Source organism: Opisthocomus hoazin, chromosome 12, assembly GCF_030867145.1.
Source record: "Opisthocomus hoazin isolate bOpiHoa1 chromosome 12, bOpiHoa1.hap1, whole genome shotgun sequence".
Classification (NCBI taxonomy): domain Eukaryota; kingdom Metazoa; phylum Chordata; class Aves; order Opisthocomiformes; family Opisthocomidae; genus Opisthocomus; species Opisthocomus hoazin.
The window spans coordinates 15,227,293-15,252,250 of record NC_134425.1 but is presented as its reverse complement, the minus strand read 5'-3'; the positions used below and the strand labels follow the sequence as shown (position 1 = coordinate 15,252,250).

Sequence of the window (24,958 nt, the reverse complement as noted above, 5' to 3'; positions counted from 1 at the left end):
ATGTCAAAACAGCTGATAGGTAGCAACTGTTTCCTGTCTTTGTTCACCTTTTCTAGAACTGCTTGTAATAATGATTTATTTTTTATTACTCCTTGCAAACAGAGTATGGCCTTTGCCCCCTCCCCAGGGCCTTGTGTTTCAAGACAGATGGTCCGTCACTCTGAGGGCAGATGAAGGGGAATGAAGTTCGTGCTTCGTTTGTGCTTGAGGTTTTTTGTGCAGCTTCATAGGTCCACAACTACGTAACGCCCCTCCTGACGAACCCTGCTGAAGCAACCCGTGGAGCTGACTGCGTGAGCGCAGGCTGGGGGTGTGTGCTAGGAGGGTCATGTGGAAGTGAAAAATCTCCTTCGGGCTGTTTTGGTCATCCCCAGGTATGCCCAGAAACAGACTTCCACGTGACTCCGCCCGTCTCGTTTTATCACATAAAAGGTTTCCGGAGGAATGGGTTTTTCATCTCTGATTGCAGGTCATCCTGAGCTGCAGCTTGTCTGCCCTGTCATCAGTGGAAATCACTAATGCGTTCTGAAGTGTTGTTAACTCTGGATGCATTTCAGGGCAGAACTAACTATTCATTAACTGCTTCTCCTTGCGGATCAATCAGCGTCTGCTGAGAAAGAGAAGAACAGCTTGAAGGATGATTGATTTATTAAGTGGTATATTTGGCATGTCTCTGCCAGGCAGTCGAAAGGAAAGCTCCTGTGCTGTTTTCCCCTTGGGCCCAAAGTAGTGGATCAGCCGGTCGGGTACCCCAGCGTATCGTTGCTGTAGTAGCAATAATGACTAAAAATAGCCTGCAGCATCCTGGCTTTGCGGCAGCGCTGTCTTGCATCATTTGATGGTTTCATTGTCCTTTTCAGTACGTTCTGCGAGGCTCCTTCATGCTGGGCAGAACAAAGCCTCCATGCTGGCTCCCAGAGACTCCCATGCCGGAGTGTTTCCTCCTGTAATGAGGCAAACAGATCTTCCTAAGCGCGGTGCAGAGGAGGTGATGGGGGATACCTTGGGTGCTCTGTTGCAGATGGATGCTCAGCAAAAAGCTTATTTGATTGACAATGAGATGGCTTTGCCAACGACACCAAGCTGTGTGGTGTGGTTGACATGCTGGAGGGAAGGGGTGCAATTCAGAGGGACCTTGACAGGCTGGAGAAGTGGGCCTGCATGAAGTTCAACAAGGCCAAGTGCGAGGTCCTGCACGTGGGTCGGGGCAATCCCAAACACAAGTACAGGCTGGGCGGAGAGTGGCTTGAGAGCAGCCCTGAGGAGAAGGGCTTGGGGGTACTGGTGGATGAGAAGCTCAACATGAGCCGGCAATGTGCGCTTGCAGCCCAGAAAGCCAACCGTATCCTGGGCTGCATCAGGAGAAGCGTGGCCAGCAGGGCGAGGGAGGGGATTCTACTCCTTTACTCTGCTCTCGTGAGACCCCCCCGGAGTCTCGTGTCCAGCTCTGGAGCCCCCAACATAAGCAGTACATGGATGTGTTGGAGCGGGTGCAGAGGAGGGCCACAAAAATGATCAGAGGGCTGGAACACCTCTCCTACGAGGACAGGCTGAGGGAGTTGGGGCTGTTCAGCCTGGAGAGGAGAAGGCTCTGGGGTGACCTTAGAGCAGCCTTCCAGTACCTGAAGGGGCCCACAGGAAGGATGGAGAGGGGCTTTTCACAAGGGTGTGTAGTGATAGGACAAGGGGGAATGGCCGCAAACTAAAAGAGGGCAGATTTAGATTAGATGTTAGGAAGAAATTCTTCACAATGAGAGTGGTGAAACACTGGCCCACATTGCCTGGAGAAGCTGTGGCTGCCCCCTCCCTGGCAGTGTTCAAGGCCAGGTTGGACGGAGCTCTGAGCACCCTGGTCTGGTGGAAGATGTCCCTGCTCATGGCAGGGGGGTTGGAACCCGATGATCTTCAAGGTCCCTTCCAACCTAAACCATTCCATGATTTCATGACTTTTAACATGCAAGAGAGCCTGCAACCTGTCCCAGAGACTGCTGCTGGCTGGTCGCTGCTTTCCATCTCGCTTTTCCTCCCCATCTGTTGTGCTTACGGTTCCTTGGGGTGCCTTTGGTGTAGAGACCCTCTTCTTGCTGTGTGGACCCAGTAGGTGCCTTGCTGAGGGGACTTCTGGCCGTTAACAGCAATAACTGTGGCAACAGTACTGGTTAGGCTGCTCTGAGCTTTGCTGTAGCCGGGGAATGATTCTTTAGAAACACCCGTGTTGGCAGCAGCAGCGGTTATTTGGTGGTGAGGTTTAAAACAAGCTGCTCTTCATGTTGGAGTGAATAATGTGATGATTTACTAGTGTCTGAAGGTAGCTTGTGAACACTGCCTTGGAGAAACACTTCAAAATGACTGTTGCTGCTCTGCATTTTGCTCTAGCACTGGACATACCAGCGTGGGGGCTGACAGATGGCCTTTCCCCAGCTGGCGGAGAGCAGCGCACCTCGTAGGAGATGCCGTTAGCTTCCTGACAGCAAACACCTCTGAGCAACGCTCCTGACTCTGAGCTAGTGGTCGCTCTGCAGGAGACACAGCCAAAAGCATGTGGTGGGGAGGGCTGGATCCGGCTGGTGGTGACTTCTCTGGTGTTCCTGAGATGGGGTAGCCTAGTGAAGTGACTCCCTTCTCCGGCGGCAAAGTGGTGATAGCAGGTCTTTGCATGCTGTTTGAAAAAGAAGAGTAGATGGGCAGTGGGGTATGGTAGTAGCAGGAGCAAAAGAATTCCTTATGGCACATCGATGCAGAGGTGCAATAACACCCTTTTGAGTGAGGAGCTCTGCTTTCACGGCGTGCTTGTGTTATCAGTGAAAAAGCAGCAGGACCTGTCTCTCTTCAGCTGTGTTCGAAGCAGGGATGAGAGCAAGGCACTGGCTTCTGGCAAACTGGGCAAAGGAAATGAAACTTACTTTCCGTGCGACCTGAATAGTCCAAATTTGACTGTTGTGCGTTCCTAACAAGATTTAAAATCCAAATTCAGCCAAGAGGGAGTGATGGGTAAAGGCAGAATATGTCTCAGTGAAGATGTAGAGCAGCAGGGTGCTGTTTTGTTTCTATTCGGCCTAATCAATCTGGCTACCAGCTTCCTACTATTTAGAGGAGCAATCAATGAAGGAAAGCATTAGCTGGTGAATACTAGGAAAACATTCTTCATATAACCCAAAATTTGTTTTGAAATCTTGTTCAAGGGTTTGTTCATCTATTCATTGAGCTAGACTTTCCGGCTAAACAAAATTTGTCTTTCTGTTTAAGAGCAATTTGTACTGTCTGAAAACTATTCCCTCTTGCACCAGGCTGATCATGTAGCATTAGAAGAATTCAAAAAGATGCTTTAACTCTTCTGCAAATTCCCTCTTTTTCTTTTTCCTGCACAACAGGCACCACAGAGGATGACCCAATGTTAGATTTGGTGCTTCAAGGTAGTGAAAAGTTAGAATCTGCCAGCATGCCTGTGTCCATAGTCACAGAATCACAGAATGTTTGGGGTTGGAAGGGCCCTCTGTGGGTCACCCAGTCCAACCCCCTGCCAAAGCAGGGTCACCCAGAGCAGGCTGCACAGGACAGCGTCCGGGCAGGTCTTGAATATCTCCAGAGAAGGAGAATCCACAACCTCCCTGGGCAGCCTGGGCCAGGGCTCCGTCACCCTCAGAGTGAAAAAGTTCTTCCTCATCTTCAGCTGGAACTTCCTCTGCTGCAGTTTGTGCCCATTGCCCCTTGTCCTGTCACTGGGCACCACTGAAAAGAGTCTGGCCCCGTCCTCCTGACACCCACCCTGCAGATATTTGTAAGTGTATATTAGGTCCCGTCTCAGCCTTCTCTTGTCCAGGCTGAAGAAGCCCAGCTCCCTCAGCCTCTACTCATAGGAGAGATGCTCCAGTCCCCTCCTCATCCTCGCAGCCCTCCGCTGGACTCTCTCCAGTAGCTCCTCATCTTTCTTGAAGTGGGGAGCCCAGAACTGGACATCGTATTGCAGATAGGGCCTCACTAGGGCAGAGTAGAGGGGAAGGAGAACCTCCCTCAACCTGCTGCCCACACTCCTAATGCAACCCAGGATCCCATTGGCTTTCTTGGCAGCCAGGGCACACTGCTGGCTCATGTTCAACCTGTCATCCACCAGGACACCCAGGTCCCTCTCCACAGAGCTGCTCTCCAGCAGGTCCGCCCCAAGCCTGTACTGGTGCATGGGGATGTTCCTCCCCAGGTGTTACGTAGTCATGCAGATGGATGCTGGAATAAAGCAGTGGTGTTTCTGCTGCATGGAAGAGCATCGTTCAGGAGTGCCAAACCCAAAGCATCTGCTCTACGGCTGCATAAAAAGTCTAGCTTTTAATTTCGGGTTCAGGCATTGCTTCGCTTGGGTTGCAGAGCGCTGTGTCCTGCCATCGGTAGGAAATGTATCAAAGCATGTAGGAAAGAGAATTGACAGCCTGTAATAGGATCATGTTGTGTAAATAATGATAGGGCAGATGCATTTAGATTCAGTAAATGTGCTTTCATGGCAGCAAAGCATCCTGAACTACACACCATGGACATTACCCTGTCAAGTGAAATACCTAGTACTACATCACTGTTACAGTACAGAGGTCTTTTTTTTCAAACTTATATATTAAACAACCAAGAGTCTTAAATGAAATGTCACATCTAATTTGGCATCCGAGGCATGAAGCCTGCAGCTGCCCTTGGCCAACCATGGCAGCTCTGCTTTCCGTGTGGGTTCATCTGCCTGGCAGACAGCTCTGCGGCTTCCTCCTGGCTCGCTGGCATCTGTGCACACTCTACCCCGGACTGGGGGTTTGTACCTTCAGAACGATGCCAAATACTTCTCTTGGTGGTAGAAGGTGCTCTAGAAAACCCTTCAGCCTGCGAAAGAGTCCTTGGTACTTGCGGCCAAGAGCGTAAGGGTGGCTGTGTCCCCAGCTCTTCTCCGGGAGAACAGCAATAGGCGATGCTTAGCAAAGCGTGCAGAAACAGGCAGGGCATACGCTTTTTGTCCCCCGTGGGCTCTGGAGTTAGCATTTTCTTGTGCTGGAGGCTTTATTCTCATCTTTGTTTAATAGCTTCTGATGGTTTTATCTTCCAAGAATTTGTCCGTTTGCTCTCTGGATTTCCAGCTGTTAGCCTCTACAGCCTCCTAGGGCAGTATGTTCCGAAGGAAGGAATATTCGCTGGAAAAAGACAACTACTTGTGTGTTACTTCTAACTAATAGCATGGTTTCAAGCTTTCGGGTTCCTGCTTTGTGACAAATCATGACGAATTTTTCTTCATTTACCTTTCCCAGGCTGTTCATGCTTTCACAGACCTCTCCCTCGTGATTTCTACGTTGAGGAATCCTTTTCAGTCTTCATGTAGAAGCTGCTCCATACTTTTAATTGCTCTTTCTACCCTTCTCTGTTTAATTTCAAATATTTCAGCTTGTTTTCTGAGATCAGAACTATACCAAGTTTTTCAAGACCCATGTGGCTGTGGGTTTAGACAGTGAAATGATGATCATTTTCGTGGTGTTTGTTTCATAGTAGTTTGTCGTCTTGCTGGTTGTGGAGCGTTAGCTCGCGTTTCCATGAACCCGAGTTGTACTTGCTCAAAGCACTGTGCACGTCTCCTGTTTCTTGGGTCCTGGTTCCTCCTCTTGCCGGTGTACACTGAGGATTCAGCGGAGGGGAAAGGCAATGCTGATGAAGCACACCTGCCTCTGTAACTCTTCTGAACTTCAGCTATTTTTGTATGCTGAGCTGTCCGTTACGGAAAGCAGATTGTCCAGTCACTGGAAACATTGCTGGTTTTCTTGCAATGTAACTCATCTCTGGCCATAAATCCCTGCCACTCCAGACTCCCTTAAGAGCAGAGAAATCGAGGTTATACAGGCATGAAGGCTGAATTCTCCGTGTGTGGAGATGAATGAATGACTGTAGAAATCCACTATTTGAAGGGTGAGTCTTGCTTCATTCCCCAACCCCCCTCCAAAAGAGGGGGCTCTCTCCCCTCCCCAGAATGAAAGTGATTTTGCTGTGTTGTGTTTGGCTTAGGATTGAAGGAGTCCATCTAGCAAACTTGGTTGGGAAGAATGGCGGTTTGAAAGCTCTGGAAGTGAAGAAGCCTTTGGTGGGAGTCTGCTCTGGAGGGTGAGATGCTGGCAGGTACTCCAGTGTGACTCTGATCATCATCAGTTGAAGTGCTCAGCCAGGGGCTCTCTCCTCTTCAGCTCAGTCTGAGGTGGAAAGCAAAGATGCCCTTGCTTTGGTCATTGAATAGTTTGGGAATACTCGGTGTAGACTTGCTCACTCGGGCTTAGGCAGCAGGATCCAGGCTGAAGAAATGGGCTTGCAGGACTGTAATGGGCAGGTTGGTGTGGGATGTGCCTCACCGGTCTTATTTCGACGTACCTTCACAAACCCACAGCAAGCGAGGGCACTGCTGCTGCAGCACAGTTATGTTCTCTTCTCTGTCTCTTCCTGCTATGGGCTGTCACTTCACTAATTCCTCTGAACCCCCCTTTTCTGCCAGTTTGCCCCCAGGCATCTTTACTTGTCAGCAGCAAGGGATGGGGAGGGACCCAACACTGGTGGTGTGCCTGCAGGAGCCCCTGGACAACCCACGACTGAGGTGGGACTCCCCAGGGTGACCCGAATGATGTGGAATTCCCTGTGACCGGAGTGGGATGGCAACCCAAAGGCCACCTGGGCATGTCTGAAATACCTTACTGTGAAGACTGTCACCTTGAGGATAAATCTCTACAAACACACTCAGAAAGAAGGTGCTGAAGGTGGTGTCCAGGACATCCTCATGCTGTATGCGTGCAGCTGTTGGGATGTGATGAATGTACTGGTCCTCGGAACTGCTAAAACAGCTAAAAGCTGTACCTTGTTACAGCTTGCTCTGTTCCTTGTACTGCCATTAGCAACTGAGATGAGCAAAGGACTCCCCTTTGCTTTCTTCCAGGTGAAGATATTCACACAAGCCTTTATGGAGCAGCTGTAGATGTCAACATCAGACTAGAGGGGAACTCCTTAACAGTTGAGAAGACTTACCTCATGCTGTCAAACCACAGATCCATCGTCATCCGCAACCGGAGTGAAATCATCGCCCACTTCCAGTGGAAGGCTTTTGTTACTCAGGAAGAGGAGGATCAGCAGAAGCTGAGGTTGGTTTGAAAGATTTGTTTCAGTAAGATACGCTGCCCAAGGGTAAAACTAACGCATGGCCTCAGAGGGGTGTTGGTGCTTTGGAGTGGTTTAGGACAAGTGAACCAGCCACAGTGTCTGGGTATCTGTCCCTGGGCTTTCAGGGTGATGTAGCTTAGCATTTCCCATTCCAGTTCCACCCAGACTCCAGCTGAGGTTGATGTTCTGGGAAGGAAGGCTTGATTGCAATGACTGGATAGTAAATTGGTGTTTTGTGGGAGCACAAACCACTGAGGTCCAGAGATCTCCAGGCTACAGAAGGGTTCATGAGGCTGAGGAAAGTGTCAGGACGCATTACATGGGACTTCATGTAGCTGCAGGTAACACAACTATGATGATAGTCAGAGCAGTTTCTTCCACTCCAGTTTTGATAAGATGGCAGGCTCTTTTCCAGCGATGTGCAGGGGAGGGTGCTTTGTTGGCCCAGCGAGTTTGAGGCCAGCCTGCTGTAGGGTGGTGGATTGCCTTGCACCGTCCTGGTTTCCAGCACAGCGAGGTATCCCTGCCCTGCCTTGGAGGCTGGGGAGAGGTTGGAGGCGGAGGGTTCTGCAGGGAAGGTAGGGCAGTGCAGGACCTGGAATTGCCTTTGGGCTTCAGCCCACCAGAGGTGGTGAGAGATGGGGCAGGTCCTTTGAAGGGTGGCTTTGGTGAAGCTTTGAAATTCCCATTTCAGGCAGCAGAGAAGCGCTGACAGCCCCAGGGAGAGTGAACTGGAAATGGCGCTTAAAAGCTGGGGTGATTTAGGGAATCCTTGTGCGACTCTTCAGCCTTGGATAGGTATAGGAGTTAGTCCGAACCTATAGCTGATCAGGAAACTGCCTCAAACTGGAGCACTTTTTAAGGGCTTCTGAGCAAATAAAGTTCAACATAATTAGGTCAGAAATGCCTCGAAGGCCAAAACTAGTTTTCCACTGTTCTCTATTTTTAATTACACAGTGTGTGACTTCTGTGCAGGCTCAGTGTGTTCAAAGAAAAATCTCATTACCTTCTCTTCGTACTTCCCTGGACCATTCCTTTACCATCTCTTCCCATCTGCGTGTCTCAGACTGGACCCTGAGCAATCCTCTTTCCCCTCAGAAGCAACCAGGTTTCCCCACAGTTAACTTCAACCCCATTTTTTTCCAATTACATTTGATCTTGTACCAGTTTGTGTCCTGGACTCTGACCAGGACGTTTTATTCTTCCTTGCTTGCAATCTTAGGGATGGAGTCATAGCTCCAAGGCCACTGTCCTGCTGTCAGAGAAGCTTTTGAGATTTCAGAGCAGAAGAAATGGGCTTGCAGGACTGTAATGGGCAGGTTGGTGTGGGACGTGCCTCACCGGTCTTATTTCGACGTATCTTCACAAACCCACAGCAAGCGAGGGCACTGCTGCTGCAGCACAGTTAAGTTCTCTTCTCTGTCTCTTCCTGCTATGGGCTGTCACTTCACTAATTCTCCTTCTTCCTTACTTATGGAGGACCCTGCACTGGAGTGGGACCCAGAAAGACTTGGATGGTGAGAAGGTCTACCCAGGGGTTTGCTCGCTCTCCCTCCTGCAGGACTTTCTGGGATAGAGTGGTGGAATTGTCTGCTGAGGGTTGCTGGTCTTGGTGGCTGGAGGCTCTCCTCATACATGGCATTGTAGGTCAGCCATGGAGAAACATTTCCTGCCGCGCTCTATGGGGAGCTCGCCAAAGCGAGTATTTTTGGCGCTGGTGACAGCATTTGCCCGAGGCTCTGTCTGTGCACAGTTACTAACATCCATGACTATTTCCTCTCTAATTGTATTTGGATTTAGCTGGGTGATGATAGCTCTGCTGTTTATACTACATCGCCTTGCTTTGCTGCGTACGGAGCCTTCCACTTGCCCCCGTGAGCTGTCACCTGCTGTGGTTCTTCCTGGCCAGGGGCCTGGAGCATGAAGGGGAGACAGCAATGTGCCAGTTAGGAAGCCAGTGCTCCCTTCTCATCTCTTGGTTGTGATTTTTGAGGACTAGAATGATTTCTGCGACAGCTACTATGTAAGGGAGAGATGAACTATGTCAAAGCTCTGCAGAGGACCCCAAAAAGGAGAACGGTGGTGCAAGGCTAGATTTAAGGGTTTGGATTCGGAACTGCTGGTCCTGATGTCTTTATTGGCTGATGCTAGGTGAAGTCTGTTCCTTTCTCAGGGCCTCTTTCCATGTGTAGAAACACATTAATTGCACCGAGGTGGTGTGATGCCTGGATTCGTTAGTTTGCTGTTCAAGGGCTCGGGGATCCTCTAGTGAAAGGCAGCACAGGGAACGGAGGGCAGGTATCATTTGCTTATCCCTGCAGGTCCAAACAGGAAGAAGCGAGAGCGACGCTGGGAATCTGCAGCTGAAACCCAGCTGCTCCCCGTCCTTGGGAAGCACTGCAGTGGGTGCTCCTTGATCTTTGTGATCTGCCTGCCCACAGCAGCTCCGTGGTAGGAAAGGCTGGCTGAGGTTGGTTGGTGGCTTCTCCATCAGTCCTGGCAGTGGCTTAGAGCCACGTTGCTCTCTTGAGGACTGCCAGCTTTCAAAAACCCTCTTCTTAGCTTATAAAGCATGGAGTAAATCTACCTGCCATGCCAGCGAGCAACAAGGGATAACCTGATCCGTCTGGGACCCCATGGGTCGGGGTCAATCCCTTGCTGGGCTGCTGCTGTTCCTCCCCGTGCGCCTCGCTGCCCCTGCACTTATACGACAGTCTCTGCAAAGATGTCGCTTATTAAATTCTCCGTGTGGTTTGCCTCTCCCCTGGCTGCAGGCAGTGTTGCAGGCTGCAGAGGCAGGAGGAGGACGAGACAGCTTATTTTCTCAAGGAGTGCACGGTGGACCCCACTGTCCGAGAACGCCTTTCCCTTCTGTCCCGCGCCTTCCAGAACCAGAGAGCGAAGGTGCAAGGAGACTCCATGCTTTTCTCTGACGATATCTTCACCATTGAGCCAGTGGTAAGCCATAGCTGACAACCCCTCTTCCTCCTCCTCCTCAAATGAGGTCGCTTGGCAGATCCCCACATCAGCTGGCTTGATGCATAAAGAGAGAAAACAGGTTTCTAGTGAGGCTGGCAGAGCTTGTTGCAAAAAGCATTTCTGAACTGCGGGCTCCTGACAGGCAGCGAGAGCCTGCCTGAAGCTGAGCTCTGCTGCACGGGCTATGAATTAAGGGCTATGAATTAAGGGCTATAAATTAAGGGCACTGAAGTGTACTGACGGTGTTCAGAAGTATCGATTATTATGTGTAAGGGCACACCTTACGTAGACTGTTTGGGGATTAACAAAGGATATTAGAGCAGTGTCAGTTCACATATTGACCTGAAGAATGAAATGGTCCTCTGTGGAAAGGAGGCTAAGTTCAGCCCAAGTTTAATCACAGAAACACCAATTCCTTCAGATAACCTGAACTTACACCATGTCTGAATATCCTTTCCAGTGTCATCCGTGAGCCTGGACACAAGGTTGGCAGGTTTACGTGGGCTTTTTGAATTCTGTTGCCCATAGGTACTGAAAACGTTTTATTTTTTTTCTCTACACAAGCAAAACCCCACGTCCTTCAATCAGCCAAAGCCCTGATTGTGAGTACTTGTATGGTCTGAGATGAAGAATGCCTGCTGTCTGAGCAGTGCAAAATCCCTTCTCATCTTTGCAGCGAACCCTAGAATAAGCCCAACCTCTTTTTTTCTTGTTAAAATAGATGAACCTATTTTTTTTTCAAGGAGTGGGATCGTATTCTCTTGATTACTTCTATTGCCCATATAAGGCTGAGCGCCACTAACGTCAGCATAACTGCAGTTTCACACCAGTGTAGCTAACAGCAGCATGATGTGACCAAGAGACTGTGTCAGAGCAGTGAGAATATTGTAGAGAGTGGGAGCTGAGCATCTTGCAGAGCGTCGGAGCTGATTTTGGAGTGTCGCCCAGGGCTGCTGCTTCATTAGGGTCGGACTATGTCTCCACAACTAGCTTAACCCACTCTGAGCTCCCGAAGTGCATTGAGGTGAGGTCCAGTAGTCTGGCTGCCCATGGTATGGAGTTCTGCCACTTCTCATCGTGATGTATGGACATAAGGTGTCGCCTGGCCTCAAGGCTTGAGTGGTAACCTCTCCTAAATGGCTGTGTTAATGCTGCAGAGTTTGCTCTGGGACTGAATATAAGCAGGCTACTGCACGAGTGTCTCCCTTGCTGTCCTGTCCAGCATTACCAACCAATCACCAGTTCCATTATTTATGGAGTAATCAGTTTCATGTTCAGTTTTGCTCATGTCTGTCCTCCTCTTGACATATGGGTGGCTTCACATCAAAGGATAGTAAGTATTTACTCCTCTTTATCAAATGTAGAATCTAAAAATCCACTGCCACTGACTTCCTGCTGGAAGGGCCCCCCCAAAGCTGGGACCGTGCTGCCTCACCGACCTTCTGGGCAGATGTGGCTGCTCCCTTGCCGTCTGTCACCCGTGATGTCTGGGAGCACCCTATAGAACCCTTGTAAGGAGTGACTAGAGGAGGTAATTGCTTCTGGAAGTTAGGAAGCTGATGGGGGGACAGCAGCCTTGGGACCACTTTCTGGGCAGGGTGGCTTTGCAGGCTTTGTGCAGAACCTTTGCTGTGGAAGCGGACCGTTAGCTGCCGGTATTTCCAGGTGATGCTGTGTGTAGAAGCTGCAGCAGGTCGCTTCAGTCGGCGCAGAGTTAACTGGTTGATAAAAATAATAACAAAAAAGAGGAGGCAGTGATTTTGGAATTACCACGTGACCATGAACGCTTTGAGCAGCCGTCCAAGCCTGTGGGAAACAAGCTGTTATGCAACTCTGACTTTCCGAGCGCATCTCAAATGTGGTTTAATTCAGTTTTGCAAATACACACGATACGTCAGCAGAAGCAGCTGTGATAGAAGCCCAGGTGGCTACCGAAGGACAAAGTCCTTGCTTTTTGCTGCATCCTCCCCACCACAGCTTAGCTGTAAGTCACATTGCAGACACGTGGGAGCTGACTCCTTGGAAATGGAAACTAGAGGAAAGGGAGGACGGAGATTTGCTACTGTTGCACTGACCTTGACAAGTCATCCCTGTCCTGTCGTTGCCTGGTAGCGATGCCTCAGTGTCAGGTGTTAACTCTGAGCCGATGGAGGTGGTCCTCAAGGTGTTCAGGTTATGAAACTGCTGCCCTTGTTGATCCCGAGGCTGGACCAGGAGGTAACAGTGTTGTTTGTTGCTGCAGACCTTCACCTCAGCTGGGGAACCGAGCTGGTCCCCATCCAAATGAGAGGTTACCGCAGAGCGCTTCAGTTTTTGGCAGAAGGCACCATCTCCAGTGGGAGCTGTGGTCTGTCCCACAGCTTGCTGGGGGTTCAGCTATTTATGGAAAGAGACAGATGTGAGGTTTGGCGCTGCCTTTCTCCTAAGCGCCCTGAACTAGCAGGATGCACTTAGCTGTCGTCTGTTGCCAGCTCTGTATTTGTTGTTTTGTTTGCTTTGAGCAGTGATTTCCTTTCTGGGGATCACCTTTGCAAAACAAAACAGGCGGTTTGGCCAACAGCTGGTGGTGCCCAGCTTTTCAAGACTGGCTTTTTCTTATGCAGGCTGGTGGAGATCAAGCAGACTCTCATTATCTAGGGGCTGAGGGAGGAGAAATAGGATCTGCATGTATTTATGGTTGGGCTCTTGCGTAGAGGTCACTTCTGTAGCTGTGTGTCAGAGTGTGCCATCCCCTCCGGTGTCATGTTGGCTTGATGCTGTAGCAAAGCCAGCGTACAACCGCTGGAGTTTGTGCTGTATCGTCATGCATCCACCATCTGTGTTTAATGCAACCTGTCTGAGGCTGACGTTAAGCTAGAAGCGTTGCGATATCATGTTCGCAGCACTGCAGAAGTTTATTTCTGTCCTGGTGAGCATCCACCGTAGTTTTCCATGCTCTGACTGAACTACCACCCTGTAGAGAACGTGCTAGCCCAGGCAGACCGCTGGCCCCTGCGATGTCCTGAGGCTCATACGCATGTAGCAGTGGCCTTACGGGGTGGGCAGCGAAGCATATCCTTTTAACCAGCAGTTCTTTCCTCCCTGTGGGCTAGCAGGAATGTGAGGAACCTCTTCAACAGCCTATTTTAATTTCCCAGGAGAAATAATTCACAGTATTTTCTAGTTTTATGGTCCAACATACAACAGTAATGAAGGGAGAAATGACAAAAGTTTCCCAGAGTGGTTATGTCTTTAAAGAACTTGGTTTAGCCGTGGAACAGTAGAATAAAGTGTGACTGATTATTTCTTCTTGCCCTCCACCTTTGGAGTCAAGCGGTCTGGCTTATGGCTTCGCTGACAATAAAGGGAAGCTATCTGTGGAAGTACTGCCAAAAGTTTCTGTTCAAATACATAGACTTCTGCAGAATGGTGATTTCATATCAGGAGCCCAAGAGACTTGAGTCTATTAACTGCCAATGCGGGTTTTTGTGGGAGCGAGGATGTGAATGCAAGGCTCTGGTAATGATGCTGCATTAGGATTGTTCGAGAGCTGTACTGATGCATAGGAAAGGAGGAGTTTTGTTGCTAGTCCGTAGGCTTGTTTCCTCCGGTGCCTTGGAGGAGTCTCATCTGACTGTGCCTTGGGAGCCAGCAGCACCTTGGATGTGTGCAGATCTGTCCCTTGTCAGGCTCTTGTATCACTGAACGGCTTCCCAGGGCACGGCAAGGCATCCTTGTGGCAAGGGGGCTTGTGTGCTGCACGCTCATCTTTTTAGGTTATAAAAGAAGCAATGGCATCGGCCCAGAGCTGAAGGCTCCCTCCCGCACTGGTGAATGTACGATGTACAGAGAGATCCCAGCAACATTGCGGCAGTCGCTGTGGTCTCAGCGGTGTTGAGCCAATCATCCCCCCAGAACTCGGCTGCTCTGAGTAACGCCTGCAGGGACTCGTTTCCTCTCCCTCGCTGCTCGGAGATTTACACTTGTGGAGTTCTCCCAGCTTCTTGCTGAAGCTGTATATTTTTTTTTGGTGCGGTGGAAGTTCACCATTTTGATGCTCAGTTTAGGTTACCTTGGGCCAGGATCGAGTTCTAGAATCAGATAAATGCCCTGCTGGTACTGACCCAGCTCCGGTTCCCCTTCTGACAGCAATGCTGATGCAGGAATGGGATGAGGCCAGGACAACTACGGCTTTCTGTGTCACGAGGAATGTCTCCTATCCCATGTAGAGACCAGCAGGCAGCCTGAGCAGACTGCAAAGCTCAGACATTGCTCTCTTGCCTTCTATGTCCGCTTGTCCCGAAGGAGACGGAGCTTTGGACAGTGAGTCCCAGCTGTGGTAGCCAGCCCTCTGACAGGGCCTTGCCTCCATGTACGAGCTGGTTTCCAGATATCTTCTGCAAAGATGAAGGCAGGCACGGTTTTGTGCCCAGGAGGTGATGTGAGATGTCCTGCTGGGTGCAAACCCTGGCTCCCGGTGGGAGGCAGGGGATCGCTGCTGGCTCTGCCAGGGTCCAGCTGCCTGGTGCCTTTCAGATGTGTAGGGACTGCTGGGGACAGGGGTTTCATGGAGATAGGTCCCAGGGTGGAGGGAGAGAGGATGGTGAAGCAGGCTTGATTGCACAAGGCAGTTTTGTGCAAGAGGAATTGTCCCCTGAGAACAGGAGAAGTGTAGCTGCTGTTGTCCCGAACCCCAAACCAGGTTAATCCAAAGCTGCAAAGCCTGGAAGGGACTGTTCCATGGGGCAGCTCTTGGTTTCGGGCTGAGTGCCTGCAGAGACCCCAGGGCACGTACAGAGGCTGCTCTCTGGATGATGAGACAGCATGTAGCCGTGCGCTTCTTGGGCTAGTACACTGCTGGTGTGGTTTGAGGACTGTCAAAGGTTTTCACACTACTCTGGGGAGGAGGGGTATCCTCACTGCCTGCCTTGGACACAAAAATCGGGTGTCCTGGGTTGGTGGAGAACCTGGGATGTTCATTCAGCTTCTGCATTCAAGGGGAAGGTAGGCTTTGTAGCCCGAGGCTCGCTGTAGATGATTCAAGTTAGAGATATAAAGTTTGCACAGTGTGAATACTCCCACATCTCTCCTGAACACCTGAGGGCATTCAGGCCTTGAAGATTCAGCCCTTATCCCTTCTGTAGGCTGGGACCTCCTTGGAGAAACTGGGGCTAGTGGTGCTGCCCTGAGGGGAGCATTGGAAGCACCGCCTGGATGGACTCTGTGGTGCGTGAAACCCTCGCTATGCCTCCATTTCTGTAGGCTGTGAAATGGGGAAGCAGAATTACTGAACTGTTCTTTTTTTTTTATGAGGTTCTTTTCTGTGACCTTCTCCTTGCTGTAGTCACAATGTCTCCCTGTGCGTATTCGTCGCTGCGGTTGGGATCGTTGCTGTGCAAATGGCGTTAGGGGCTCAGGCACGGAGAGTGTCGGGTTGGCTGGCTGCTGGAGCTTGGTGGGGGAACGGGGAAAGTTTGCCATCCTAGTCCTGTTTGCCCAAAGCTCAGCTGGCAGCGACTGGAGTGGGACAGGCGATGTGGGTGCAGGTTGTAGCAAGACAGAGCTGTCAGGAGCATCAAGCTTGTTCTGTTTCTCAACCATCTCCCGCTGTTGTCCCTGCCTTCTGGCTGTGCACTGCCTTCTGAGGTCCCCTGCCCTGTCAAGTCTGTCCCTATCTCTGTCTCCGTGATATATTGCTGTTACCGTGCTCCGAAACAGTGGGGTAAGATCACCGTGTCGGTTATATTTCTGTCGCAGACGTGCTGGCCTTGGAGTTCATCGAATCCCAAAGTCAGCTAAACTCGCTCAGCTAGAAAGCTGTGCTGTTGTTGGCAGATACATATTCATCAGGCCAATGGTTCTTTTTAATTTTCTTCCTTCCCTGCTTAGCTTCATTTTTGCTTATGAATTGTCTTACGCTTGCTTCCATTAATGGGAGATGTATTGCCTCTGTCAGCCTCTGAGTAATAACCAAACTACCCGCAGTGTCCGCAGGGCCGATATATCTGATTGTGGCACATAAAATAGCCCGGTGAGTCCCATCAGCCTGCGATCCGGCAGAAGCGAGGACCAAAACAGTACTTTGTTAAATAGTTGACTTGAAAGGCCGATAGTGCTGCGTTGTGCTTGGAGAAGCTTGTTCTCTGGCCTTGGTGGAAGGAGGGATGCTCTCTGAGTTTCCCAGGAGCGATTTGGCTCTGAGACCTCCTGCTTGTTGGTGTGAACTCTGCTTGGGAGCAGCCAGTGTTGCACTAAAAATGGTACCACAGTATAAAATCTCGCTCTGCTTTTTCAGGTAGATCCCAGAGTCTGGCAAGCAGTAACACAGTCCCAGCAAGTCAGATGGTTGGTTTATGGTAGGCATGGTCTGTCTGGCAGCCAGCGCAAGCTCTAAGCTGTGTGGCCCCGGTAACCCAGCTGTGCCCAGCCCTCGTATGCCTGATGGCAGAGCTACAGTCAAATCCTGGCATCGGTTTTCACCCTCAGCCTCGCTGGTCCTGGCCTGGCTCATTTAAATTTTTTTCTCCCCGGTTTGCTGTCTGGCGTGTGAAGCTCTGCGGAGCAACTGGAGGCTTCCCCTTAGGGAGATCTCGGTGGCTGTGCTGAAATCGGGCTCGTTTCATTCCCACACGTTGCTGAATTTCCTTCTTTTACTACACCCCTGCGTTTTGGTTTGAAGGCTCAGGATGCACTCTCCTCCCCTGCTTTATGCCCCTCTATAAGATGCAGACCTCAACCATCATCTCTGCTCTCAGCATTTCGTTAATGCCCTTCCTCGACGCTTTGGTAGGGAGTGTTGAACCAGCAGCGTGCACTGGTTGCCAAGAAGGCCAATGGGATCCTGGGGTGCATTGAGTGTGGCCAGCAGGTCGAGGGAGGTTCTCCTTCCCTTCCACTCTGCCCCAGTGAGGCCCCATCTGCAGTACTGTGTCCAGTTCTGGGCTCCCCAGTTCAAGAAAGATGAGGAGCTACTGAGGAGAGGACTGGAGCATCTCTCCTATGAGGAGAGGCTGAGGGAGCTGGGCTTCTTCAGCCTGAAGAGGAGAAGGCTGAGAGGGGACCTTAGAAATGCCTATAAATATCTGCAGGGTGGGTGTCAGGAGGACGGGGCCAGACTCTTTTCAGTGGTGCCCAGCGACAGGACAAGGGGCAACGGGCACAAACTGAAGCAGAGGAAGTTCCAGCTGAACAGGAGGAAGAACTTCTTCCCTCTGAGGGTGACGGAGCCCTGGCCCAGGCTGCCCAGAGAGGTTGTGGAGTCTCCTTCTCTGGAGATATTCAAGACCCGCCTGGACACGGTCCTGTGCAGCCTGCTCTGGGTGACCCTGCTTCGGCAGGGGGTTTGGACTGGGTGGCCCCCAGAGGTCCCTGCCAACCCCTACCATGCTGGGATTCCGTGAGTGTCAGTGTCGCTGATGGTGCTGGTAAGCGTGGCAGGGCACTGTCCACTGTGCAGGAACCGAGTGAGGGCAGAGGACCGCAGCAGCTGGACAACCAGTGGCCTGCTGGGCAGCTCGGGTTATGCAGCCCTCTGTGAGGAGGAGCACGGAGCGATGCTGATCTGAGGTGTGTGCGCAGCTATGGCCGGTGGGCTCGCAGCACGCTCACGCAGCTGCCTAGTGCATCCCCCCCTCCCCAGGGACAGCCCGCCTGGGGGGTGGACCACAGAATTCAGGCTGTGAAACACACAGCGAGCAGCTGGGTGATGAGCACTGGTGAGTTATTAGACTCTAATTAGCTGAGCCAGGGAAATCAATCATCTGAGTGGTTTTTTTCTTGGTGGCTCGGCTTAGGCAAGCTCCAGGCGTTGTGGCAGAGCTGACATTGTTCGAGCACCCTGAGTGCTTTTATTCCTGCGAATCCAAGCTAACTCTGTGGGTGCTCAGTCCATGCAGCATTGCTGTGGGACCCAAAGGCTCTGGTATCTGGTACGTTGACTGTGGGTCGCTGGCTGATGTCCCCACTTTCCTTCCTCAAGCAAGCTTGTTGCCCTATAATAAGGCTTCAGCTTCATTCAGTTGCTTGCTGCATAGGAACACGAAGTACGTCTGATCTGGGAAATGTTCGCTCTGTGTTTTGAGAGGAATCCAAGTGGATTTATTCTTTCTGACTTGCCTTTTCTTAGCATTCTGGTGATGATGGTTTGTTGGTGTTTGAAACGGTTTTCCTCGCCTGTCCTTCCCTCCGTTCTGGTGACTCTGATCAGACTGTGCATTGGGGAATTATTTGTAGCTGAAGCCTAATAACTTGCCATGTCATAGCGAGAGCCTTTACAAGCCAGGGAAGCCTCTGAAAGTGTGCAACGAGGCTCCTGGGGACTGAGCACCAGCGTCAGGACTCGCTGGGAGAGAAGACCCTGTAGAAGCAGCATACGGTTGCAAACACACTGGTAGCGTGGCCCAGACTGAAATCCCTGAGCAAGAGCGTGATGAGGAAAAGAGCTTGTTGGCTGAGAGGGGTGTGGAACTGTAAGCAAATCCCATCTTTCCTTGTTTGAGCCTGTGTTCAGGGAAACGGATGCATCCGACTCTCAATGCTGTTCTGGGATCGTCCGTCAGCTGGAAGAGCCTGTGTGCTGGCTGGCTGCGCACAACGCGGGGCAGGAGCAGCCGTTGGAGGGAAGGAGCCTGTTCTGCGCTGATCCCTGGGGTGAAGGGCTCATTCTGCCAGGCGCTGGGTGACCCAGCTCACTGAGTACGTTATCAATGTACGTAGGGATATAGGTGAAGGGTAGGAGAGGCAGCACCATCGTAACTAAGAATGGAAAAATCCATTTGATTTACTGACTTTCTTTTGATCCTGAGTAAAAGCACTCCCGTAGCCATAGCGATACAGGGATGTAAGGGAGGGTCTGCAGGAGAGAGCTACCTCCCCTTAGGCTGGTTGGTACCTCTGAAGAAATCCCCCTTGGTTCACTGGAGTGTGAGCCAGTTGGGTTGCTTCATTATAGCCCTAATTTAACAAAATGTCTCTACCAGATGCTGGTGAAGGTAAGGGACTTGGAAAGCTTCTTTGCAGCTGCTTCCAAACTCTAATAAATTTTGTTGAAAAGTGTTGCTTGCTCCTTGCTTTTCACTGATGCTCTAATAAAGGCTACATGGCTGTGGTTGAAAAGAAGAAATCTTTGTGTCTGAAGATAAATGGTTTGCTGTCTCTGTTTTAGGAGGGAGATGTCTGGCCAAATTCTTCGGTTGAAATTAATGTGATCTTCAAACCCCGAGAGGCCAGAGTCTATCAACAAACAGTCTACTGCGACATCTCAGGTACAGCTCCTTTATCCTGCTCCCCGCAGCGCAGGCGAGGCACAAACTGACCCAGCCCGCTCGGTTCTTGGGTAATTCCTCAGGAGGGTCGGTGGTCAGCAGGGCAGTGCTGGCACGTGCCCACTGTCCCTGCGGTTTCCAGTGGGTCTCCAGGCCAGGGCTCGGCATGTGGGGCTCTAGATTGCTGATCCCAGAACAACCAAAGCAGTGAAAGGATAATTTTTTTGAGCTGTGGGTTTGCCAGCGTTTACTGTGCTGTGAGGTGTCTTTAAAGGCCAAACAGCTACACAGCAGAAGAGCTTTAGTGAATGAGCGCTGAGCCGCTATAGACCATTTACCTCCAAGATGAGTCTTTATTATGTGGGTGTGTCATCAGAGTCCTGAGGCAGTAGGAGCTCAGCTCCAGATGTGCTCGCGGACCCTGGGCCACCTCTTGCTGCCCAGATGCTGCCAGACCTTGGGTGGCTGGGCTCTGCGAAAGGACCATCTTGGCCAGCACCCACAGCTCTCCCTGCACGGTGGGAGTTGTCACCTTGTGGCTCCGAGTCCGTGGTGCCTCTGGGTAGCATTGTACAGGGCTTACTGCACTCAGCAGGGTGAACAGCCGCCCTGGGAATCAGAGGCCGAGCAGTCTGCTAGACAAGCTGTCTGCTCATCCTGTCCTACGGAAGTGCTGTCAGGTCTCTTTCTGGGAGCAGTTATCCTTGACCCACCTGAGTTACACCGTCTTTACCCTTACTGAGGTGATCGCTTTGCTGTGCTAGCACGGGGCAGGGGATGCTTGCAGCGAGCTGCGTGGTTTGGGTTACCTTCTCCTTGCTCTGCGTCTCTGCCTGGTGCTGCTGGAGGTGTTTTTCGAGAGTGGGAGATGGCTGTCAGGTGTCCATCCAGGGAACATGATGGTTTTCCTCCATCTAAGAGGAAAAGGCATGAGGCCTGTGGTCCTCCAGCAGCCGGGCTCCCATTCTGGAGGGTGCTGCAATCACCAACCCAGCTGCTTTCTTGCTTTCCTTACTGCTCCAAGCTGACGGATGCAGATGTCATGAAACAGATTTATATTTATACAGTAATAGCACAGGGTTTACTCGGCAAATGCCACCTACAGTAATTACACAGGGCTTGTGTTAACAAACTGTCTTCCTGCCCACCAGCTGCAGTTGTTAGGGCGGTGGAAGGGAAGGATTGATTTAACGAGTTGCTCCCAAGGGATTCCTCACTCAGTGCTGCACTCCTGGCTCTGGGCTTTTTGCTCTGGCGATGAGGGTGTTGGTCACTTTGCTGCAGAGATGTCCAGGATTTGTACCAGGAGAGCTTTTGCATTGCAGAGAAATAGAAAAACTACTTGCATGCAACCCTTGAGCTGGTCTGGGAGCTGTAGGAAACAGTGCTGGGCAAATGATCGGTGTTTAGAAAGAGGACCCTGCTCTTGAAAGACTACGATGGGCCCTCGGGAGAACTGAACTTTTCCACTGGCTCCTTGGAAGAGGACCTCAAGGTGGTCATTTAAATGACGCACTCATCCCTTATGAAACAGAGCTGATCCACGGCATCATCAGGGTGGAAACTGTCCCAGTGTCAAGGTCCCTGGGTGCAAAAGAGGTTGAAGACGACAGCAGCCATCTTGAACTAGGGAGTCAATTGACTTTGCTTCTTGGTTCCTCTGAGAAGCGTGGTTGCCTTCCTCATGTGTGTGTATGCCAGTCACAGATCCCTTCGGTGGATGATTTGGGGACGGTGCGTGCCCCTTGCTGGGAGTGCTCAGAAGCTTTGCCCCAGTGCAGCGCTGTGGGTTGTGCAGCTGGACCTCCCACCCCACTGGAGGGGGGCTTCGCTGGCCTCCGCTTCTGTTGCAGGCGCCTCCAGAAATGGCTTAGCGGATGCTTCTGGATCTGGCGATCCACACAGCTGATCAGCACTGGGCAACTTCCAGAGCTGGCAGTGAAGAAGTGGTTTGAAATGTGCTCTTGGCAAATATTTAAGCTCAAAATGAACTTAGTTATTCGTGCAAAGTAAGTCGTGGCTCTTGAATGGCAGAAGGAAGCACGCGGTGGGGTGCTCAGACACCTAAAATTCTTTTGTTGTTGTTGTTGTTTTTTCTGAATATGGAAGTGTATTGGGTTACATCTGATCTCTTCCAAAACCCATTTCTAAGCCACTTTTTCAGGGAGATGCAAAATCCCAAATGAGGATCACACATCAACAAAGGACTGTGCTGTTGGGCCACCTACACCCCTGTTTATTTGAAAGCAGGGCAGCAATGCCAAATTGTATGCCCTGCGTGACGTAACGAGGTGTTATTCCTCCTGAGATCTGAATTCTCACTCCACGGTACAAGGTGTGGATAGTAGCCTCTCCATGCCCTTGGTCTGTGTGGTGCAGGAGCATGTTTCTGGTGGGAGCATCACAGGGCTGCAGCCCACCTGAACCCAGGCCTTGGGCAAAGGCTGGATGCCCCTGAAAGCCCCAGCTCCTAGCTAAGAGGAGGACATGTTCTCTCCTATTTCCTCTCGCCTCTCCTGCATGTCACCTTTAGTTCAGTCTGCTGCTTGTCCTTTGGGCAAAGCCAGTTCTGAGGTTCACCTGGAAGGAGGAAGAACAAAATTTCTGGGATTTCCTAAAGTTCCAGGATCAAAGCAGAGTAGAAGAAAGGATGTTTTCCATGGACCTTGAGGAGAGGTTGAGGACTTACTGCAGAAGAGGAAGAACTGCCGCTGATTTTTCAATCCCGGTGGCCATGGGACATGTCTCAGCATGATCATGAGCAAAAGCTTGTAGCTTAAATCTTTGCCATTTCTAAGAGTTTTGATGGTGTAGAGCTAAAGTTTTTAATGATAATTAGGCTACACGTGATGCAAGATGGAGATACCTTCTGACGGTGAGTGCCCAATATTCCCTCTGTTATAATATCTGTGAAATGGAAATACACAGCCCTGCAATTAATGCTGGAGCCATGAAGCATAACCCTCATCACTGCATCAGCTGGGCTTTGGCTGGATCTTAACACCTAAAAACACTTAGAACACGTGGAATTCAACAAAAGCTCCCTAGCTCTTCCTTTCTGGATCAAACCTCCTCATCCTGTGGGTGCAACATCAACAAGTCAGTACTCATTGAAAAGGCTGTTCCAGGAGAGGTTGGTTTCGAGTTGTGATCTAGTCGTGGTGGTGTCACACCTGGGCTGCTCTTTCCAATACAAAGTCCATTTGGACGCTCTTGAATAACTGTAGATGACTTTAAAAAGCAACCTTCAATCCCTAATCTGTAAGAGCCAGTGAGCGTTGCACAAGAGGAGCTGGGAGGAAAGAGGAATATTGTTGCACAAAAGCTCCAGTGAAGGTTATATACAACTTTTGGGGCTCTCCAGCTTGTGCTGCTTGCTTTCTGGGCAGAGTAGAATGAGATGGCAGCAAGACCCGAGCCGAAATTGGATCAAGGATTGGGGTGCTTTGGGCTGCTCCGGTAGTTCAGAACAGCCTTCAGGCTGGCAGATCCTGCGCTCCATCGTTAGCAGCCTCATGGAAGAAATTTAGCACCTTAGAGTTTGGCTGTAAGCCTTGCTTCCCCTTTCTTGAGTTTGTACTACTCCACTCTTGTGCTGTCGTCTCAGTCGTGTCGGTATAGACAGCGTATTGTCATCTCCAGTTCTGTTTTGTGAGCTTTGCGCCTTCACTGAACTGATTTCAAAGCTCATTGAAGTGCACGGGAAGAAACTCAGAGATGGGGTTTTAAACTCGGCATCACTTTTTCAGGGTGCAAACTGATCGGTAAAATGGAAAGCAGCCCGGAGGGTTGGTTAAAAATTAGAAGCTGGCCGAAGGATGTATCTCCTGAGGGAAGAGAAGGGTCCTGTGTCTTCTGGAGCATCTCGAGCTGGTCCCTGCCAGCCTGGAGTCGGGGATTAGTACTGAGGCAGCCTGGAAAATCCAGGATAACAGTGGGAATTACTGTACTGAAATGGAAATCTCTCCCCAGGCCGTGATACCAGGCTGCCCCTGTGCATCAAAGCGGAAGGCATTGGGCCTCAGCTCCACTTCGGCTTTCACCAGCTGGACATTGGGACGGTGTTTGCGGGATTGGCCCACAGCTACGAGGTGAGTAGCAGGGGCTGGGGGGGGATCCCGATGGCTCCGGGGACAGCAGGCAGCCCCGGGGACCTGCGGGACATGCGGCAACGCGAGCAGCTGGGAGCAAGGGAATATTTGACGTAATAGTCAAATCTGGGGGAGGGTGTGTGACAGAATCTGGATGCTTTTGGGGTCTGAAAGCTGTGGATGTTGCTCCTGAAGCCCTAAACCCTGCCTTTTGGCAACCTCCTTTTGAGAATAGCTGGGAGGTTACATAAAAAATAATTACAAAATAATAACAAAAAACCCTGCTTGACAGAATCACAGAATCCCAGCATGGTAGGGGTTGGAAGGGACTTCTGTGGGTCATCTAGTCCAACCCCCCTGCCGAAGCAGGGTCACCCAGAGCAGGCTGCACAGGACCGTGTCCAGGTGGGTCTTGAATATCTCCAGAGGAGTAGACTCCACAGCCTCCCTGGGCAGCCTGGTCCAGTGCTCCGTCACCCTCAGAGGGAAGAAGTTCTTCCTCGTGTTCAGGCGGAACTTCCTCTGCTTCAGTTTGTGTCTGTTGCCCCTTGTCCTGTCTCTGGACACCACTGAAAAGAGTCTGGCCCTGTCCTCCTGACACCCACCCTGCAGATATTTGTAGGCATTTCTAAGGTCCCCTCTTGGGGGAATCGGCTGGACCACGGGCAGCCTTGATGGTCTTGATGGAGCAGAGCCATATCTATGAGCTAATTATTTTGTGCACGTGTGCTTGAAAAACGGGAGGAAAGGAACGAAGAAAAAGGATGGGAAAATCCAACTCTTCGATAAGCGTGAAGGTCGTGTGTACAGACACGTGATGACCAGTCAGAAGAACAAAGGAGCTACATGCCAAAAGACCCTCACCAATGAGACTCTGTGGGTGGGGGACAAGGGGATATAAAAATGTTATGATTAACCATTAAAGTGCTTCTGCTGCTGCTTCTGCTGGCTTTTGCTTGCTTTGTGACTGCTGTAACTTATTGTGGTGTGCTGCCACACCCTCTCAGCCTTCTCTTCTCCAGGCTGAACAAGCTCAGCACCCTCAGCCTCTCCTCGTAGGGGAGATGCTCCAGGCCCCTCCTCATCGTCGTAGCCCTCCACTGGACTCTCTCCAGTAGCTCCTCATCTTTCTTGAACTGGGGAGCCCAGAACTGGACACAGCACTGCAGATGGGACTCTCACCAGGGCAGAGTAACACTGGCTCGAAAAGAGAAGTATTCGGAGGCTTTTCTTTTGGTCCTAGATGCAATGCGCCTTTGTAGTCTGACTGTTAAGAAGCAGCTGGAATACATTTACCATCTTTGAACTCCGGTCCATTGCAAACAGTTCTCAGTTAAGCGCATCCTACCGATTCCTGGGAGCCAGAGGAACGCCATCCAGCCCCCCGGCCTGGAGCAGTCCCTAGCAAAGAAGCTGGGAGCGCTTCCGCTTGCTGACCAGTCTCTCGCCACACTTCAGATCTGGTGCATCCCTGGCTCTATAAGAGCAAAGCAT

The 24,958-nt window shown here is 50.9% G+C and overlaps 1 protein-coding gene across 1 annotated transcript in view; it reads left to right on the top strand.

The window, feature by feature from the left end:
* The window catches only part of LOC104328627 (hydrocephalus-inducing protein homolog), a 155,061-nt gene that overhangs the window by 31,537 nt on the left and 98,566 nt on the right, over positions 1-24,958 (top strand). Inside the window, exons 7-10 of the mRNA XM_075434192.1 lie at positions 6,932-7,133; positions 9,927-10,110; positions 19,274-19,373; positions 23,346-23,464. Coding sequence (XP_075290307.1) covers positions 6,932-7,133; positions 9,927-10,110; positions 19,274-19,373; positions 23,346-23,464 — 605 coding nt within the window. The remainder of the gene's footprint in view (positions 1-6,931; positions 7,134-9,926; positions 10,111-19,273; positions 19,374-23,345; positions 23,465-24,958) is intronic.